The sequence below is a fragment of the Bombus huntii genome, chromosome 14 (assembly GCF_024542735.1).
Source record: "Bombus huntii isolate Logan2020A chromosome 14, iyBomHunt1.1, whole genome shotgun sequence".
Classification (NCBI taxonomy): Eukaryota; Metazoa; Arthropoda; class Insecta; order Hymenoptera; family Apidae; genus Bombus; species Bombus huntii.
In genome coordinates, this window is record NC_066251.1 from 975,115 (window position 1) to 996,689 (window position 21,575).

General features: G+C 40.6%; 2 protein-coding genes across 5 annotated transcripts; one reads left to right on the forward strand and one right to left on the reverse strand.

Annotated features, from left to right (window-relative positions):
- Window positions 1–580: 580 nt before the first annotated feature.
- LOC126873551 (protein enabled) lies at window positions 581–9,399 on the reverse strand. The gene is made up of 8 exons (XM_050634569.1): window positions 9,180–9,399; window positions 6,976–7,297; window positions 6,693–6,814; window positions 6,548–6,609; window positions 5,128–6,458; window positions 4,840–5,028; window positions 4,473–4,725; window positions 581–4,385 (listed from the first exon to the last, which is right to left on the reverse strand). Exons 1-8 carry the CDS (start codon window positions 9,182–9,184, stop codon window positions 4,357–4,359), a joined length of 2,313 nt encoding a protein of 770 aa, XP_050490526.1. The 5' UTR covers window positions 9,185–9,399; the 3' UTR covers window positions 581–4,356.
- An 848-nt stretch (window positions 9,400–10,247) lies between these two features.
- Window positions 10,248–21,293, forward strand: LOC126873540 (histone-lysine N-methyltransferase ash1). 4 transcript variants are annotated; one of them, XM_050634513.1, is made up of 14 exons: window positions 10,248–10,432; window positions 11,423–11,821; window positions 11,939–12,147; window positions 12,239–12,349; window positions 12,428–16,032; window positions 16,106–16,438; window positions 16,516–16,796; window positions 16,880–17,376; window positions 17,456–17,877; window positions 17,954–18,280; window positions 18,373–18,545; window positions 18,630–18,796; window positions 18,870–19,082; window positions 19,203–21,293. In XM_050634513.1, exons 2-14 carry the CDS (start codon window positions 11,650–11,652, stop codon window positions 19,344–19,346), a joined length of 6,654 nt encoding a protein of 2,217 aa, XP_050490470.1. In that variant the 5' UTR covers window positions 10,248–10,432; window positions 11,423–11,649; the 3' UTR covers window positions 19,347–21,293. The 4 variants fall into 4 exon arrangements, with proteins under 4 accessions (XP_050490470.1, XP_050490472.1, XP_050490471.1 ...); XM_050634515.1 differs by having other exon boundaries at window positions 10,248–10,416; XM_050634514.1 differs by lacking the exon at window positions 10,248–10,432 and adding an exon at window positions 10,533–10,969.
- The last annotated feature ends 282 nt before the right edge of the window (window positions 21,294–21,575 follow it).

The following is a 21,575-nucleotide window of genomic DNA, read 5'->3' on the forward strand; positions in this document are numbered from 1 at the left end:
TACCTATGTGTGAGTCTATGAAACGAGTAATCGTAATCGGAAACGCCGTGACCGCGATCGGCCACGCTAGGTATCCTCCTAGATGATATCCTGCTGTTTTATGCGTCATTCGTTCTTTCCCCTTCTCTAGGCCCCTTCTAGTCAGCCCTCGACTCCATATCCTTTTCCCATCGGTACAGACCTTCCTACGCCCCTTTACCTCTCTCTCTCTCTCTCTCTCTCTCTCTCTCCCCTCTCCCTTTACATCATATTCTTGGACAAGTGACGCATCGTTGCTATAGTAAGTAGTGAACGATCGAAAATCACCGACGAGGAGTGGAATCGATGTATGCGATTATCGGTGACCTGCATGGAGCGGAGTTCATCCAGTACAAAATCGTGCGCGAGTTTCTCGAGAGCATGGTTTGAGTCGTTGCTTACCGATAGATAAGGATTCTACGGGTCGTAGAGATCGGGAATCGTACTCGCGAGACGATGAAACAGATCTATAAATAACTCGATGGAATCATTGGGTCGAGCGGACTGGAATAAAAACTTTTCTTCTCGCATTAAAGCTCGGATTAAAGGGGAGCTATTCTCGTAGATTGAGCGTATACTTTTTATTGTTTCGTCATTCATTTACATACAAATATTTTCAAGATACGTCTTAAGAAACAGTGCGTGTTCGGCATCGGTTCTTCAAACTTCGTACGTTAGTACTGCTAATTGTATTTCGTATAAATTTTCCTCGCGGTCGCTTTAAACGCTAATAGAATACGCTACGTGGCCTCGTCGAGCTTTTCTTTTCGATGAGTCTAGGATGCGTTCCGTCGTTGTCGTTGCCAGTTGTAGAACCTAGATAGTTCGCTAAGGGACGATATCGACGTTTCTCGTGACCAGACGACGCACCATTTTTGTTTGCCACACGAAGGGTGCGGCCCGCTTCTAGCAAAGTAATCGAACATGTAAACGCTGCCATTTCGTTTCGCCACGAGGCTATTTATTCGTTACAACGTTCATAATTACCATATGCTTTTTCCAATTATTTATTCTTCATTTGCATCGTCGATTTACATATATTATAAACAACGACGGGAAACGGCGACGAGACTCGACGGTCGGCTAATAAGTCACGCGAACTTAAGGTATCACTGATACGCACGCACGCACGCACGCACGCACGCACGCGTACGCACTCGTGCACGCGGTGACACGTTAACAATCGTTGTTTCGGACAGAAGGAATAATCGGCAGAAACTGCGAGCGCGTTATCGAACTTGATGACGAGGGAGGCAGGTTGATTAGCGAGTAAAATAAAATTTCTTTCTGCTTTTTTCGAACTCTCGTTGCCGTTGCGTCGCACGTAATACATAAAATAGCGTTTCACTCGTTATTCTTTTATATCATACGTGTATTTTCTTGCTGCTGATACATTAATTATAATACACACCGTTTATAATGGCCCTGGACACGGCACAGTCTCGCCGACTCGGCTCGATTCGTCCCGATTCGTCTCGATCCGTCTCGATCCGTCTCGATTCGACCCGATTCGTCGGTGTCGCAAAAACCAACGCGTCGATCCGTTATCGGCATGCTCTCTCTTTTGCGCTTCTTAAATAATTTCAATCGTAACAAACACTCTTTATGCTCGCGCGTTTAATCTTGTCATATTAAAATTATCCATGTATGATATATGTATATATAAATATACATATGTTAAATATAATTATAAATGCATCTAACACTAGTCGCTTTTCTCGTACCCCGTGCAATTTAGTTCATTCCCTCGAATCCATCGAACGTTCACCGTTGCCGCGCCCAAAATTTCCCCTTCTCTCTTCCTCTCCCCCCCCCCTCTCTCTCTCTCTCTCTCTCTCTCTCTTGTTCTCGCTCCTTTACACGCTACATCGCCATTTGACATTCGCGTGCGCATTCATGGACACACACACGTTCGATACGTACGCGCGCACATACAATGTCACTCATACACGCACACATCCTCATACCTGCTCCACCTGTTGTTTAATCGTTTAAAATTTAGTCTTGCATCTTCGAACGGAAGGCTTCGTCAAATCGTTATTTTTTCCTTTTTTTTTTTTTTCTCAAGACAACGCAACGTTGATTGCAAGATCATTAAGTTTACCGTGGAAAGCTTAAAAAGTAGAGTAGAAACATAAATCATTGAAAAAATATAAAGCCCGATAAGCGTAAAAACCTTGAAAAATTGTACATTTCCATTAGTGGAATGCGATAGACAGAGCGGAATACGTTATTTCAATGTAAAATGCATCAAATGGCAAAGAACGTTGCCGGAATATGTACTTATGTACTTATCGTTACAATAAGAGTATCAGTTTATTCAGTTCAGTCGGCTGTTGCTTAGCGCCGTATCGGTATTATTATAAAATTGATCGTTTCATTTTCTTTTTTCAATTTCACGAACGTTAAAACATCTTGAAAGAATGTTTCACGGTAAATGCAAATGGAATATGTATTGAGATCGACGTACCAGTCTGGAATTACAGTTCCGTGAAAAAATACGTAATACAAAAGAGAAAGTTTGATCGAATAAAATCAGAAGTGAATCACATTCACAGAGAATATTTGTGCGAGAACGTGCGAAACGATGGACAATTATTAATTATCAGTTACATCTCCGAAAGACACACGTCATATCGAGACATTAGCTTATCCCACGGAATAGTGACAGTGTATCGGTGATTAATACCTTTAATCTTTACTTTCCTTATACGACTAGAAATTGAGATTTAAAATTTAGTTCGATAATACTTAACATTATCGTTGCGCTCTTAATTAGTGCGTTAATTTAGTAAATCGGTTATCACAAATCTGTCTTATGAAACAAAGAAAAAGAAAAAAAGAAGGAAAGAAAGATGTCAGTTAAATGTTAAATGCGATGAGAATCGTCAATGTTTTTCACGCGTCATTCGAATTTAGATACGCACATATCGTAGTATGTCCTCATATCGTGTCATATCGCGTCGTACATCGAATGACCGGTGATGTAGCACGTTCGAAAATACATACATAGATATTGCGAGGAATGGATACACGATTATCTTTTCTTCTTTTTCTTCTCACTTCTTTCTCGCGCTTCATTCTTCCTCTCATTTGCACTCTCTTTCTCGCTCGCTCGCGCTCCCCGAACTTTGTTCTGGTTGTATGCAATAAATGCCAATAAGCTGGTGCGAATCAGCGTATACACGGCTATATTATAGATACATAGAATATATATGAACTGCAACGTTAATTTTCTCATTTTCCGTGAGAATCGTACGAGAGACGATAAAAAAATATAAGAACGGAGAGTAGTATACAATATCGATAGCAAACACGATCGCCCTGTCATCACTAAGTCGGTCATTTGTCGAATTTTGAATTTGTTGTAGCGATCAATGATGCGTAAATATAAAATCGATGTAATCGTTTAACGATCGGATCGTGTGGGTGTATTTAGAGAAATCTCGAATCAACCGAGAACTCGTTTATGTGAAGATTGTGTGGCAATCGATCGATGATCGCTTTCATTCTGTTCTACCTGTTTTACGGTACCGAAACATTTTCACTTGGAATGTATCGAGCTGTGCGTTATTAATGAAATCTGTACATGGAAGTAGTGGTGGTATGTACGGAAAAAATCCAAGTAAGATTCAATTTAAGTTGCGTGCATTTTGATAAGAAAATTGGGAGCAAATGTTCAAAAAAAAAAAAAGAAAAAAAAGAAGAAAGAAAGAAAAAGTTGCATGACTATTGCGAAACAATTTAACGCGCGTAAGGTTCTTTCAGCCCCAATTTAAATGCATCTTAGACTAGAGAAATCTCTTTTATAAATTCTTACGTATCTTTAGCTGAGTCGAATTCCGTGATATTTACATAGAAACGCAAGCGTTTACCATTGTGCGTGGGATCAGCTTTTATGTTACGTCACGATAGGTTGCTCGATTTAACTACGAATAATACTTGTCGGAACAAGGAGAACAGCAATCGTCATTAATGAAAGAGAAATTGTACGATACCACCGAAGACTAATACGGATGCAAATGTAGGCGATCCGTGATGTGTGCTGTGCATCGAATTGGTAGAATCAGAATCGATTTTATCCAAAGTTCATGGTTGCTTACTATTCGTCCAGTAAGCAACGAAAGAGTACGGTTCACTTAGAACACTAGATTAGATATAACGTACTTACACACAAACATGTCTGATATACATGGGGTATAACTGCATTCCATTTTCGCGAATACGTAGTAAAAAAAAGTCGTGTACGGTTGTCGATGATCGTTTCGATTGATCTACACAGCGGTAGAATTTTTCATTTCTTCTTCGCTTTAGTTCAAACTGGTCCGCGTCTCATCTTTATCTTCTACTTAGTTCTGCTCTGACAGCTGAAAGTATAAAAAGAGGGGGAAAAAACAATAGAATGCATGAACGATTTTCAAACACATTAACACATTTGATCGAACTATCGTTACCATCTACGATCTCTTGTTTCATCTTTTGGAATTCTTTGCGCACTTCCTTGATGATCTCCGCTTTAAATGCCTCCATTTCTTGAACGGTAAGCACAGCCCCGTCGTTAACGCCGTTTACTTTCAGGAGCGTATCCTCAGAAGCAGAACCAAACCTCTTGCGGACAGATTTCGGTGATTCGGCACCGTTCGAGAATTTATTATTCGACAAACTGTTCTTATCCCATGATTTCTTATCGGGTGAACTTTCAGGTTCCTACGGAAAAGAAAGAAAATAAAAAGAAAAAAAGAAAGACGTGTTGCAAGTTGAAGATTGATAGCAATAAATTTGAACGCAGAAAGAATATTACAATCGAGAAAAAAAACCTACTTGCGGTTGTTCGGGTTGTTTCTTCTCAACGGCAGCTCGCCTACGAGCTAGAGTTTTAGCCATTTCGTCCATCATAGAAGCCATTCCACCACCTCCGCCCCTTCCTAGAGTGCCGTAATTCCCGCTGTTTCCAGCACTTCCGCTGCTGCTGGTACTAGAACCACTATTCTCCACGGGTTGCTGCGATGCCTAGAATAACATGGAAACAGTGATGTGAGAAAGAGATAAAAATCAGTAGAGAGAAAGAGAGACGAAAGTTAAAATAAATTCAAGACGAATGATACGAACCTGCTGCTTCTTTTTAAGACGAGTCGCTTGAATTGCAGCAGCCAACGAATTGGAATCCGGCGATGGTTCGCTGGTAGTGACGGAACTTACAGATCCGGTAGAACCAGATGCAGAAAGGGGATTAAGATTGGTAGCAGGTAGGTTGACTTTTGGAGCAGGTGGTGGAGGAGGTGGAGGAGGAGCAGGTCCAGCCAGCGGCATCATAGGAGGAGGTTGAGGACCGGCACTGCCAATGGGAGCGTAAATATTAGGATTAACCGGTGGCACATGATGTCCACTGCCGGGGCCGGTACTGCCACTGCCTGCATTGCTTCCGCAGTTACCACCGCTACCACCGGCACCACTGCCGGTGCTGCTGTACTGATTCACCGAGTTTGATGGTGTTCCATAAGGATTCGTAGCGGCCGAAACTGCCTGTAGTTGGTTGTTACCATACTGTGCCTGTGCCTGAGATACGACACTGTACTGAGACTGGTTAGGCTGGCCAACGTTGACTCCGACGCCTACCCCGTACTGGCCTGTCGTCGCGGTTCCACTGCTCGCGTACTGACTAATCGAATTACTACTTCCATACTGATTTCCACCAGCACCACCCGTACCACTACTACTTCCGCCGCCACCGTATTGGTTTGCTTGTCCCGGTTGTCCGCTAGGATACGCATTGCTAATTTGCCCGTTGTTATTGTAGAAGTTATTTTGATTTCCGGAGGGATACTGACATGGACTTTGCCCGACGACAGCGACGGTCGCGTACTGATTACTATTTGGCGCACCTCCGTACTGGTTTCCTTGAGTACTACCGTAAATCGACTGCGCCTGAGATTGATTCGGTAGATTCGACTGAGATGACGGGGATTGCGCGTATTGGTTCATCATCATCGGGGGTGGTGGTACCGGTGCGTTAAAGTTTATCATTGTCGGCGGACACGGTGGAGCTGCCGCCGCCATAGGAGGCTGAGGCGGTGGTATCGGAGGGGCACCTCCGCTCGACATTTGTCCTGCAGCAGTTCCCATACCGCCGGTAACTTGCATCGATTGCATAACAGTTTGCTGCTGAGGTTGAGGAGCTGGCGGTGCCGACGATGTTCTGTGATGACCGGATTGTGATTGCTGTTGCATTGGCTGCTGTTGCTGTTGTTGCGCTTGATGCTGCTGCTGTTGTTGCTGTTGGGGTGGTTGTGGCGGCGCTGGTGGCTGCGGTTGTTGTTGCACAGATTGTTGAGGCGTTTGCTGTTGTTGTTGTTGCTGCTGCTGCTGCTGTTGCGAAGTAGGTTGTTGTTGTTGCGATGCGAGGGGGCAACTCGGGGAAATTGCGTTTGGACTATTTGTTGCTGTAAAAAACACACGAATTGGAAATATTTCTCCGATCTCGCGACTTCTATCCGATAATTCGTCATTCATTTATCGCGTTATATCGTACCTTGGCTTTGCTGAGACATTCTGCGTTCCTGAATGATCGCCACATCTTCCCTGGTCATAGTTCTGGCCAACAAATATACGATCAACTCTTTTCTCATTTTCTCGATATATAGGTGCGAAAAAAAAGAAGCATAGAGAAAACGAACCTGTATCCCATATCTTCGTCATATTGAGCATTAGTCGGTTGCTGTTGCTGAAAGACGGATTGCTGTTGAGTAGCTGAGGCGGGGGCAAGACTTCTCGATATGTTGCTTCCATTGCTCAACACCTACGTTAAATGTCAAACAATTACTAAATAATGTATGTCCTGATCCATGTTGATCGATAGATAAACTAGAAGTAGAAGCGCTACGACTGTGTAGTTTAGCTTTACGTTAGTTGGCGCTTCTTTTCCAATGTGTGTTTCTGTTTCTATCGGTTTAAACTCACATCGAGCGCTTGCAGCATCGCTCTGGCAAATGCGTCGGCGTCGTCCTTACTGGAGAAATTCAGACCGTATACTTGCTTGTTATCTCGCCATTGGTGAAACGTGACTGTCGCCTGATTGTACTTCAGTCCCTTGAGGATCGCGCAGTTGATGACGATCTCGTGATCCTGCAACTTTCTTCCCACCACGCGAAACGTATTGTTCACTTGGTGATGATATAACTGAACTTTGGAGAGTCCTGAAGAACTGCCACTCGGTACCCATTTTTTATTAACGTCGTCATATACCATTACCGACGCACGAGCGGACGATATGCTCACTTCGCTGAAACATAAGGAGAGGCACGTTTTCTTCGTTATATATCTACCTTGGTGGCCTAAAGCGTGTAGCGGTTATTTGCATGAAATAATCGAAATACAGCAAGTAAATGCTACCACGATCGATATTCTTCCGGAAGGATTTGCTGCGGTCGACGAGAATACGAGTATCGCCTCATTGTTTCCTCGTTCGTTGGAATCGCGAGGAATTTTTCCCAATTTTTTCACTCATATGATTATTAACCAAGGAATTACGAGATTTCGCGTACAACGTTACGTTCGGTGTCACTTTCACCGTGCGCGGACCACGTTAAAACAGCACGAGCCGCTCACGAAATGAGAACAGAACGAAACGGAATACTAAAAGATACTGCCACTTCCTTCTTTGCTCAGCGTACGATCAGACTAGCCTGGATTCAAGATAAGAGCCGGAGTAGTATCCGCGATACGCGTAGTTTTCGAGTCTTCCCGTGTCCGTTGTTGTGCGACTCCCTTTATTTTTTCATAAAATAATTGGCAAAGTGTTGCGTGTGATCAAATCAATTCAACGTGTGGTTCAGAAAAACCTGAGGGAACGAAACTCAAAAGAAATGATTTATACGTAGTTGGCTTTAAAAAATCTCTGTCGTAGAAGAGACAACGCTATTCTTTCGTGTTATTTGCGTACAAGTGATAGAACAGAGGTTCGCGTCACTAGCCTCTCGCCGATCATGTTACGGTATAACCCTTTTAAAACCATTCCCTTTTTTACATGCCCTTAAGTCTCTCGTTCTCACTTTCTCCCTTTCTTCCTCCCTCTGTCACTCCTTTAAAACAGCAGATGCTTTCGATTTCTGGATCGAAATCGAAACGTAAATGCAAAATTTGGCGTTATATTGAGAAACATACGTTTAGATATGTATTAGGGCTTAGCCAAGTGCAAAACGCGTCGAACGTGAATCATAATGTGACTCACTGATCGGCGTAAATATGTTATCGAATAAATTCATTCATATCTTTTCCTATAAAGTAGTAAAAACGTGTGCCGAGGTGAATGAATCAGTGTCAGCGGCGATTACAATATCTCAGGCTCAATGTCATTGATATTTACTTTATCGGCAGTCTGTATAAAATATATAGAAAATTCTTTTATAAAGGTTATTTTATAAAGATTTATTAACGATAGAGGAAGAACGTAGAAGATATCGAAAATTTTAGTCCGCAGAAAAAACTGTAAAATATGCGCTTGCGTGTAGCAGATCTCTCGTCTAACATAAACAAATGTGTGCAGCGAAATTTTTCGCCTAACACTAATCCGTCTTGTGTGTGGTAGACACGCGCGTACATGAGTTGGGTTTAGATAAGGGTAACCCGAGGAAGCGTGAATGGTATTCTGCCTGGATGTAAAAAGGACAGGTATGAACAAAAGTAGAAAGAAGTTTCGCTTGCGTTTACTATACACAAAGGCGTCGAGACGCAAGATTTGGAAGCACGTCAGAATATCATCCGGCAAGCAAGACTAAAAGCGGATCAACGGATGCGTGAAAAGAATACTCGATTGGTAGCGATACAGCCGGTGAGGGTGAAAGAACTGACACGTTTCGAGATATTCGATAAAAAAATAATAGCGAAGCCCTAGCCGAAATGACTCCCACTACATATAAATCCTTTTCGAAAAATTTGAACGCCAAAGAGGCATTGCATTGCATCGATAGACAATGGACACATCAGTTACGAAGAGTAAGAAGAGATGCCCGAGCTATTAGAGGTATCCGTTGGTAGCCTACGGAATAAACAATCACCAAAGACAAAAAGAAGTTGCGTTTGAATCCATATACCGAACTCGGCTCGATTTTGTGTGACTCGACCCTCTCTCTCACTCGATGCTGTGTCGTATACGTGGAACTTACTTCATGTTTGTTTCACTGGGAAGCGTATGCTATGCCTTCATGCAAGCCGTATTCCTGCTTCTGCACAGTATATCACCGATTCCATGAAAACACGCGAGATTCGGGCAGGATTTGCGGTAGTTCGACATAAATAACGTACGGCACTAACACCACCCCGACACCCTACCTATGCACATCTAGCCAGCCATATTGCCGACTCCAGGCCCATACTCCTACCACCCTTCGTCTCGATGCACACGTTTACCTAGAGGGAATACTCGAATTGCAAGCGTTCGTACGGTCTACCATTTTTACTTTCTCGTTCATTGTCTATCTCTTTTCTTCCTTCTCATTTTCTTTGTCTCGCTTATTTTACTCGCCTCGTTATTTTGTCGTTCACAGAAAAAATTTAAATTCTGGCAATATATGTCGAATCGGTTCATTCTGTTCGTGTTTCGATTCGATCAACGAGGTGTAGCTATTTATCGTTGTGAGATATAGCCATTTACTTTGACAGTTCGGATGTTGACCAGCGATATGTAGTTGAGATATTACCATATATTATGCAATTTCAAACTCGATTATCGATGTCAGATTATCGATCGAAACAAGATTGAAATTATTTTGCCAGTGATCATCGATTTATCGAGTATTAATATTTATCGATGAATTTAGATATGATCGTAACGATACAACAAATGTGTATCGTATATTATCGAATGATTTGAATCGAGTAGAGCATTCTAGATCGATATTCATTAGGAGAAAATTGTAACTAAAGATGTACGAAATGAAAAAGAAGCATTTGTTAATAATTATGTACAAATAATAAATCTCTCATATGTATATCAAACTCTTATGGACATACATACACAACGTACATGTGTATATACAGCTTTCACTCAGTGTATTACTAAAAAGGCGCGACTAATAGCCTGTCATTTTAGAACGGAAGCGAGTACATCTTGAAAGACGTAATAATATCGTATCTGTCGTAGATGATTCGAAATGGCTCAAAGTTAGAGTTTCGTATAAACCGCTAGGTGAGACTAATGGCAGCATTGAACATCAGATGGCGCGGCAATTTGAGTTCTACTTGAATACACGGGAGTTTCCACGGGCCCTGTCGCCGACGCACCTGGCGCATCGACCGAGAAACAGAAACAGCTGTCTGTTCGAAGCAACTTGGAAAATATCGTCCGTTAATCGTCGATCCAGAACCTTGTGGATCTTCGTCGCGCTGTTTGTGGAATGCGAAGTAACGAAGTCTCAGGGTATTGTGCCTGTCATCAAACGCGTACTAGCTTGCCCCTTGCTTCACCACTCTTTACCGCTTTAGGCGGTCGCTGCGATGATAACGTGCCTGCCTTTTATTTTTCCGATTTCTACGATCCGGAACGTTTCTATCCCCCTTTTCCTCTCTCTCCCTCTCGCTTTTTCCCTGTCCCCACTTGCTCATTCTCGCGCTCTCTCTCCTCCTTGCTCTTCTCTGTCTCTCCCACGAGTCCTCCGTCTCCCTGTCTCTCATTCTCCCTCTCTCCTATTCGGAGTTCTTCTCGGGATCTGTGTGTGCTTCGTCAACGATGTAAACAGACTGATATTTTTTGAAGAAAATCTTCACGTTTCTGCTCCAATTTACCTTTCTGTGCGATTGTCGGTTAGTGTTGTTGCTCCAAACGCGATGGTGTCTGCGCGAATGTGACGCACCTATAGGCGAAATACGCGCGTATCAACAAGCAGCGTTTCTTCGATGACAGTGTCGTTGATCGGTTACGATTCCTAGGATAACAGTTGGACCTATCGGGAGAAAGGTATACGCACTTTTTCGGTCGCCTCGATTACTTCACCGATACTCGTTCCTTCTACGAGGTTATAGATAAGAATTCTCCCGCGCTACGGGACACGGCTGTGAAAGACGTGAAACATCGGGTCAGGATTGGAATTAAGCGACCCTAAAGTGCGAAGATAGCGATTTTAACGAATGGTTTGAATCTTTTTCAATTGCGATGTCGATTTGTGCAAGAAGAAACTGAAAGAAGATTTCAAAAGAATCATCTCTGCCTCCACTGTGTCATAATATCATTGACAACACTCCATAGCCTTTTTTTTTGTGTTTCATTTTCTCCATCCTGGTACTTCATATGTCTTTCCCTCGTTTCTTTCAGCGTGCTAATTAGTTGTCTAACAATTTACTGTTCTTCCTACTTCAACTATACCCAATAATTGATTTTGTTTGAAACAATAAGTCGCATTTGTTTTTACAGTGATACCAGTACGAGCAAAGCATAACCCTATGCAGTTGGCGAACGATGAGGGAGTTGTTGGTAGAAACTGGCAAATAAACATGGAAGCTCCATTCAAATATCTAATAGTTCTGTATTAAGCATATTAGGGACATGCTTTACACGATCAGGAAGGAACTGAATGAAGGAACAAAATTATAAGGAATGATATTCTTTTTGAGTCTATTGGATGTTAGATAAGCTAAAAAATGTCTGGTGATTCAGGATGGAATGCTGTAATTCACCATCCGTCAGAATTAGAATTACAGAATTGGAATTGGGAAGAAAACGATGGGGAGCAAGAAAGGGAGCTCCCTTCGACTGTTGATATGGATGCCATAAAGGGTGGCGGTAGCTGGGACCCGACTACTGAACCTAATGGTATTAATATGTTACATTAGCAAATTATGTAACTATTTTTTGATAGGCATTTACATCACCATTTGACTGCATAGTTCAATAGAATTCTAAGAATTTTATATTTTTTGTGAACGTCAGGAACAGATTCAGTTGATTCCGAAGAAGACTCAGATTCCGACGACGAAAGTTCTGGCGGTACCGAAGGCAGTTGTTCTTATTCGGATTCGAATTCGGATTCGGACGACGAGAGTAGCGGTGACGAGGAGGAAGATACCGGATCCAATTCGGATTGCACGTCGGAACATAGCGAGCAAACATTTTCCATTCAAAAAACGAATTTCGAACCGGTATACACAGTAGAATTTTATAATTTCTCTTAATACTGCAAGTTTAAGTACAGCGATGAAATGAATGATGAAATTTGTAATTACGTTACAGGGAGCGCTTAAATTAAAAATCAGTATGAAAGGTCCAAAAAAAGAGGATTTGGAAAAAGAAAAAAATAGGAGAAGCGTACCGAAGAAGGTTAAGTCAAATCGTGGAGGAAAGGTAATTTAATGTCGATTTTTTAAAATTTGAGTTGAGTCTTCCTTTAGTGCAGATATACTTTATCTCTGTTCTGTTTAGTCATCTGAGTGCAGTAGCGACGATTCTGACTCGTCTGAGAGTCATTTAACCTCGCAACATACGCAGCAACAACAACAACAGACTCAACAGTCTCAACAGCAACAACAGCCACAGCAGCATCCGCCGCTTCAGGAAATCAATCAAGAAGATTTAGCGGCTATTTTACCGGATCAAGAGCACGAGGACGCTCCGTTTGATGGATTTGAAGATTCAGAGAGCGGTCGGTTAGTATCGAAAGCTATCGAGCGGATGTCGCTCGGCGCAGATTCAGATACGAGCGAAAACGGTGATCAGAACCCTGTACCTGTGTATAGTTCCACTTTATTGCAACAGTTTGTTGAAAAGACGGCTCTGTTATCAGAACCGAGGAAAAGGCGGAGCAAGTTAGGGAAAAAATTGAACGATTCGGAGTATCCTTGCGTTTCAAACGTTTCTCCGGATTCAGGGATTCAGTCTGTAGATAACAGTCCGTTACATTTGGCAATTAGTCCTGTGAGTCCTCCAGCACCGACACAATCGCCGGTGCAACCTGTTGTCACAAAGCCAGCGGTAAACGTAGATCGTGTTTTATATCCACCTAAACGAAAACCTGGTAGGCCGGCGAAAACAGTTTCCACGCAGCCCCGTGGCCCAGGTAGGCCAAGATTGAAACCAGAAATCGTAGAAAAAATAGAGAAGATAGAAAAAACAGAGAAAACTGCGAAAAACGAGAGGGTCGAAAAGAAAGAGCCTGCTCCGCAACCGGCAAAAGTCACGAAGGAAGAGCCTTCTAAAAGAGGAAAAACGAAGTCGGCGCCACAGAAAACAGTTGCGTCTCGGGCGGATAAAGACGGAGAGAACGATACGGTTAAGAAATTAAAGGACAAACCAGCTTGTCAAAAGAAACGGACATACAACATTTCCAAACAGTGTACGCAAGCAAAGATAAGTGGAAAAAGGAACAACACCAGTTCCCCAGCGCGTGTCAAGTGCCTAAGTAGAGCTGTTACGAATAAGTACGGGAGAGAAGGAGTTCAATGCAACGGTGGAACGTATAAGAAAATGGGGAAAGACAAGCCTGGTCCAGGAAACAAGACAACTCCGTTACGACGACAGAAACAATCGGTTTGCGAGCGAGTTTCGAGCGACAGAAAGGTAATCAACTCGAAGAAAAGAACCCTCAAGGAAAATAGAAGCAGTACAGTCCCCTTGGCTAAGCGACAGGCGTCGTTAAAGAAAAACGTAGCGCCGGTTACGCGACGTGTATTGAAAGAAAATAAAAGTACTAAAAAAGCAGGTGCTGGGTTTGAAACGAATGGCGTTGGTGTCCAAACTTTAATATCTTTGCCCGTTGGCGAGGTATTAAAGTCCGAAAAAGTTGAGAATGTAACAAACAAATGTGACAAGGCGACGCAGCCTATACACAATCATTGTCACAAACATCATCATCACAAGCATCGCAGACGATTGTTGTTACCGCCTAAGAATCCTATACGTATCCATCCGTGTCTCATAGAAGAGTTAGAAAAATTGATCGAAGAATTTTCTAGATCGTGCAGCTTAGGTAGGAATAACTCAAATTCTGGATATTCCGAATTACCGCAAATTTTTCGCGTAAAGAAATTAACAAAAAAGAGGAAAGGGGGTGATGTTACCACGAACGATGATCAGAAATTAAAGAGGCGCCTCAAGAAGGAAAAGATACTGTCAGGGACGGATTCGAAGAACAGTATGAATGCAAATGCAAACTCGAATCCAAATGAACAAAGGTTACCATTAAAGAAGAGACATTATCACGTGTCCAGTCCTCACAGTTCACAAAGTTCGAACGCAAGTGGCACTGACGTGGCTGTTAACGAAGCGAATTCTACCGAAAGTCACATCGAAGAGGCAATCGAAGCTACGATAACGAGATACGGAGGTAGCTCTGCGTTCTCCTTTCAAGAAGATTCCGTACCTGTTACTCCTAAGAAAAGACATAGGGATACCGAAGCTGGAAGTCCTGATAAATCGAGTGCAGCGTGTTCCGATTTGTTGGAAGAGAAACCCTTGAGTCAGATAGAAGTACAACCGCGACGTAAAAAAAAGATCGTCAAAGATCTTCGTGTGACAGTTACAAAATTACCTGTTGAGAGTCATGCCGCTTTGGAAAAAGCTGAAAAAATAGACAAGTCTGAGAAAGCTGATAGCAAAGCTGAGAAATCCGAGAAATCCTCGAGCGATTCTAGAAGTTTGAAAAGTCGCGCGGAGAAAGGCAGTAAAAGTGAAAAGGTAGTTTTAGAGAAATTAATAAAAAGCGATAAAAATCAGGCGGATAAGATCGAGAAAAGAGATATTTCGCCAGATCATGTTCGCTTGGAAAAAAATATAAAGATCGATGCAGTGGATTTTAATGCGACGGAGAGCTTTGACGAGAATGAAACTGCGAACGAAATTAAACCGTCACAAAATAGTCTCAATCCAAATGTTCCAAATCCCATGAATTCCACTGCTGTATTGGTTTTGGCCAAGAAGAAAATGAGACGTCGTAAAGCTATAAATCGTACAGGTTTTCCAACGTTGAAGAAAAAGAAGAAAAGATCCTTGAATGCAAATGAGTCGGATCCGTCAAAAACCGCAGTTTTAACTAACGAAGATGCCACTTCGGAGGCCGGTGCTGATGGCGAGAATTCAACGAAAGAAGGAATCGAAGATTCAGTAGTGGACAGCAAGACAAGCGTGTTAAACAACACTGAGATACAAGATGTATTTACCGAAGAGCTTTCTACTAAGCACAGTAACAACAGTAACAACAGCGTCGTGCAAAATCGAGTTCAATCGAAAGCTAATTCGAATGGAAATCAGGAAGAGACGAATTCACCAAAGTCAGAGACGAATGGTCAAGTTCGTCCTGATGAACTTTCTGAACCTCGATCTGGCCAATTGAGAGTTCGCAAGGATCTTGTAGAGACAGATAGCGACAATGCATTGAACAAGTTATGTCCTGTTAAGTTTGAAAAGATCCAAGACACGAGGTCGTACGACGAAAATGCTCCCTTAGAAGAGTCCCTCGAAAGATTCACCGCGAATCAACGCGTTGCTGAATTAAACGAAGATAATGTAAAGAAGCTCGAACGCGCGAGCTCTCAAACGAACATCAAAACGGAACATACAAGCTCTTTCAACGGTAATCAAAAGAAGCGACGAGGTTCTTCGAGTCCCTGCAATTTGACTCCTAGAAATCTGAAAAGATTACGTAGTTCTGGTTATGATACGGAGAACGACATTCTGCCTAATAGCGACATTCTTAACGACGATCACGAAGTGGGAAAGCACTCGAGCTCGACGCATACGAGAAAGAAACAATCCCGGTGGAAGAAACGTTACTTACAGGGAGGCATTTTACAGGAGTACGGCAAAGATTTTGAAGGGAAAACGCGTGGTAGCATCGAGAATAATAGTGGGAGAAATAAGGTCGTATGCGAAACCAACGAGTCTGCATCTGCCGCTTTGTTATCCGCGACGTATCATTGTGGCAAGCTTTTACGACAAAGGAAAATGCCGTTTCAATTACCATATGATTTATGGTGGTTACATACGCAATCTAGGCTACCTGGTAGAGAATCGGTTCCATCGTGGAATTACAAGTAAGCATACAGCGTGCGTTATCGAATATGCTATCGTTTTCTAAAATTATTCAACTATTTTGACTTTTTATAGGAAAATTCGTACTAATGTGTACTACGACGTCAAACCTACTACGCTTTACGAAGCGCAAGCTTGCGAGTGCAAACCGGAAAGCGGCTGCGGAGATGACTGTATCAATCGCATGGTCTTTAGCGAATGTTCTCCGCAGCTTTGTCCCTGTGGCGAAAAGTGTGAAAATCAGAAGATACAGAAGCACGAATGGGCACCGGGTTTACAAAAATTCATGACGGAGGATAAAGGTTGGGGCGTGAGGACTCAGCAGTCTATCAAGTCTGGTGTCTTTATCCTCGAATATGTTGGGGAAGTGGTGTCTGAAAGAGAATTCAAATCAAGAATGGCGACCAGGTATATTAAGGCCATGTACAAGGGTTTTGCGTAAATATAGCATCCAAATTCATTTTCTTTCGCTTATTGTGCAACAGGTATGCCAATGATACGCATCACTATTGCCTGCATCTCGATGGAGGCTTGGTAATTGATGGTCATCGTATGGGGGGTGATGGAAGGTTCGTAAATCATTCTTGCGAACCGAATTGCGAGATGCAAAAATGGAGCGTCCATGGTCTTCCGCGTATGGCCCTGTTCGCTTCTAGAGACATTAAACCAGGGGAAGAGTTGACATATGATTATAATTTTGCACTTTTTAATCCATCCGAGGGACAGGAATGCAGATGCGGCAGTAGTGCTTGCAGAGGAGTGATTGGTAATGGCGCAACCTTTCTTATTATAATCCTTCTTTTTCTATATAATAAATTTATTTATTGCATTTTTATCCTGTTTTCATAGGAGGAAAGAGCCAAAGGGTTTCGAAAAGTATTACTTCCATTCCGTCGCAATTGGAGCCCACAGAGAGGCGGTCAGTCGGAAGACCGAGAAAAAATGTACGAAAATCTAATACAGTGCAGTCTGTTAACTCGAAAGGCATCTGTAAATCTCGAAAAATGGGCGATTCTAATCTGATTCATGCACCTGTGCTAAAACCTATGTCCCATCAGCAACGGTGCTTTGCTCAGCAACATCATTGTTTCCTGTTGAGAAATTTAGAAAAAGTCAGACGAGTTAAATTGTTGGTAAATCAAGTACAAATGCAAAATGGTAAAGTAAAATGCGGTAACGCGACAGCAATAAAAGAAAAGAGTTCAGGCGATGCTAAGATTCAATCTGATGCATTTTTCTCGCAATTAACTGCTCTGACTAATACAAATACACGTACTGTGCGAACTCGACGACTAGCTCAAGCTCAAGATGATCCAGAAGTGCATAAAACTGCAAAATTGGCTAAGGTAAGGCAAATTTACGATCTTTTTATTGATAATTTATTAACTTGTTATATTTGTTCATTTATAATTAATTAACCTTCAGGTGTTAAAAGATTTATATAGTATCGTGGCGAATGCGAAAGATGAGAATGGACAATTATTATGTACACCATTTATCACATTACCTTCAAAGAGAAAGTTGCCCGACTATTATGAAAAGATATCAGATCCTATAGATTTGACAACAATCGATCAGTGTATTGGCACAGGTCACTATAAAACTGCAGAACATTTTGATCATGATATGATTAAACTTTTTGACAACAATGTAAGGTTTTTCGGGAGAACCTCAGAGATGGGTATTGCCGCAGCTAGACTTAGAAAATTATACTTAGGAAGCAAACCCGATTTCGTAGATGCGATAACAGAAGCAACAGGTTGTCCTCCATCTCAAAGCTTTCTACCTCCCCGTGGTTCAACTGCGGGCGAAGAAGACGTTATCAGGTGTATTTGTGGCCTGCATAGGTATGCGTGAATTGCAATTTCTATCATAGATTGGTTGTTGTTGGAACTACTTGTAAATGTTACTTCATGATCATAGGGATGAAGGCTTGATGATTCAATGCGAACGCTGTCTCGTATGGCAACATTGCGATTGCGTTAAAGCTGATACGAGCATAGAATCTTATTTGTGCGAGAGGTGTCATCCACGTCCCGTGGATTTAGAAATTCCACTAGAGGGTGATGAGGAAGAAGAGGGCAAGAAACACTATGTTACTTTGATGCGCGGTGATTTACAACTTAGACAGGGCGACACCGTTTACGTGTTGAGAGATACTCCTGAAAAGCATACGTACAAAACCATTCAAAAACCGGATTATGAGCAAATGGACATCTTTAGAATCGAGAGACTTTGGAAAAACGCGGAGTAAGTAACTTCGTATGCATCAATTTATTAGAAGTTTTCATGAAAATTGTATACTTTGTGTTATTGATATTCAATCGTTTCTCATTCAACAGAGGCGAAAGATTTGTATTTGGCCATCACTATTTGAGGCCACACGAAACGTATCACGAACCAACTAGAAAGTTCTATGAGAATGAAGTTGTATGCGCGCCACTTTACGAAGCCGTTCCATGCGATTTGGTTGCTGAGCGCTGTTGGGTTCTTGATCCTCACACGTATTGTAAAGGTAGTGATTCTCATCTTTTTATTTAATCATACGGTAGATACTCTTAAAAATATCTCACTTATCCGTGCCTCTTTCTTAATAAAGGACGGCCAGTTGGTTCTACTCCAGAACATACTTATGTTTGCGAGTATCGCGTCGATCGTGCTGCACGATTATTTACAAAAGTTGCAAGAGCTAGGCACCAAGTTTGTACAAAACCGTATGCATTTGAAACGTTCCCACAACGCATTAAGCACTATCGTACATATTTGGTAAGTATCGAATTACTACTAATGAAGAAAGTGGTGAGAATGGACACTACAGTTTTTCGTAAATTATGTACAGCCTCACAGTCTCGAAGGAATCCAAGTTGGAGGTAAAATGAATAAAGAGAAAAAGAAAGTTAATAATCAAGATGTCGATACTAATCACAAATCTGAATCGAGTGAAAATACAAAAACACACGCGAAGGATCAACAAAAATCTTCTACGAGTAAGGGTAGACGAAGATCGAACGAGATTTTACCCATTGTTACACCTGCTACGTTATGTGCCCAGGTAATCATCGGAATATTATCAATCGATATTGCATTCAATGGCGCCATAACTTTTGGTAATTCAATTCTCATATTTTGCTATTAATATTATCCTAACGTGTGTTACATTAATTATCTTTAGAGAGAAGAGCAAAGAAGAAGATTGAACAACATTTTAATCGGTCTATTACAAAAAATGCCGAATAAAAAGGATCCTTTGGATTTGTCGTTTTTATTAGAAAGAAACAGACGAAATCGTAAAAGGCCAGGTGGACTAAATCCGTGACATTGGATTATACATGATCGATAATAAGGCATTATCTATACGCATATATGTGTTGTGTGTGTATGATAGCCACACATAGGCAGATGCGCGCGCGCACATATAAGTATCGCATAGGTAATATATGCCACTGCTAATTTCTATCGCAGTCAAATCTGTAATCAAAGTGATTCACACCGATCGATCCTTTCATTTCGCTATACGTAATCGATGTCATCTAAACCGTTTTATAAGAAAAGCGGTAAACAACGCGTTTCCTTCTTCTTACACTATGACCCGTCCATTCGTATAATTTAATCTTAATCACGAAGGCTACTCCTATCGAAGAACATTGTATCGATTGAGATCGTTTTATATGTTGTTTTTACATGTTTTGAACTATAGAAAATTGTCTATAGTCTTTTGGCATCGTTTTCGTATTTTAGACTACCTTCTTCGCTTACGCTGGAAGTTAGTACGTAGTACGTATCGAGATTAAAATGAGACATTTGATAAAATTGGACAGAACGTTGAGGAAATAATAATGTTCGATACTCTTTCTTTCTTTTGGAATATTCCAAATTTAAAGTTTCTAAAATGTTCAATATCATAGGGGTGTAATGTGTTAATCAACTCAAGTCAAAAACTCCCGTACGTGGAACAACGTATCTCTCATATTGAATCTAACGAGAGTTATTATTTCTAATATAATTCTAATATAATTAGGATTACGAAATTGTATAAAAGTAATTTGTAAATTTCTTTCATAGTGGATATATTTAAGTGTACAAATTATACATTACTCGGGATTGAGGAAAATGACAACAGCACACGTAAAAAAACTGTGGAATAAGAAAAAATTGAATACATGCGCGAGGCTTTATTGCACAAATGTATGATTATATTTTTCATAGTCCCAGTGTTATTTGAATTAAGTGTAATATATACGTTTTTAAATTAATAGATAAAACTTTACTAACATATATATAAATAAATATATATATATAAATATTTAATTTATTAATTATCGCGATGGAATATAGCTAGTTGTTGCTATGACGACGAATATACGCAGGATTTCGTATTTATTGTTACATTATACAGTTAGTAAATTCATATTATTAAAGATATTTAATACATATGTATAAGTCTCATTTATATATCATATGTTTCTACGTTTTTGCACAGTATCCGAGACATTTTTATTGAATGAAAATGATATTACAATGTCCCATTCTGTTTTTCGATGTAAGTTGGAAGTGTACCAACATAGTATAGTCACACCACAAAAATCACCATGTAATAGATCTTTTATAGCATGACAAGAGGGGGGGGGGGTGCCTATCTTTATACTAATTATAAGTAGAAATTAGTGAATTGAGAGTAGAATTTTAAATTTGAATTTATTCTTTTAAAAAATATTATGAATGATTTTTATGAGTGTTGAATTTTGTAATGTTAATTTCCTTTATACAAAATGAATGTAAAACTTTTATCTCTTATGCAAAAACGATATTTATAGTACAATGAATGTCTCGAATAAAAGGGTATTATTTTTTCTTTTTTCTCTTTTTTTTCGACAATAAATCATAAAATGTTGATATTACTTTTAAATTTAAGTTATTTTAACGAATTATAAAGATTTATCTATATGAGAGGCAGCAAAACAATTAGAAGAGCTTACGGTTTACCGGTAACCTTGCACGATGAAATATCTGCGCAATTACACGAAATACGTTACAAATGTCGTTAGACAAACGATATCGCGTATATGTAAATCACTTTAATTAATTTAAATCCATATTTGTAGATTAACAAAGTCAACATGATAGATTATGTTGACCATTATATTAAGCGTGCGTGAAGACTGATTTACTGTTACAGGATATTTCTAGCAGGTAATTGCGCTGATTAAATCTGGGTTGTAAATAATTTAAATTCTAAATAAATAGAAGATATTTTTTATTTTTACGAATAAGTTTGTACACTTTCGTCAACAAGTAAATACTTCGATTAAGAATAAATTCTTCGAAATTATTCTTATTCGACCGTATAAGAAAAAAATTTTGTTCATTGACTTACGATTTAATGTTATTACATGTTATCGTTTGATCTTGATCGACTTTTAGCCGTATGGTAGTGTGCGATGACGGAGCTTCCTCGTACTTTCAACTTTCATTCTTGAAAACTTTATCATAATTGTTGAATGTTCGATGAGCACCTTGATTCGAAATCTCGCAAACTGTACAAAGT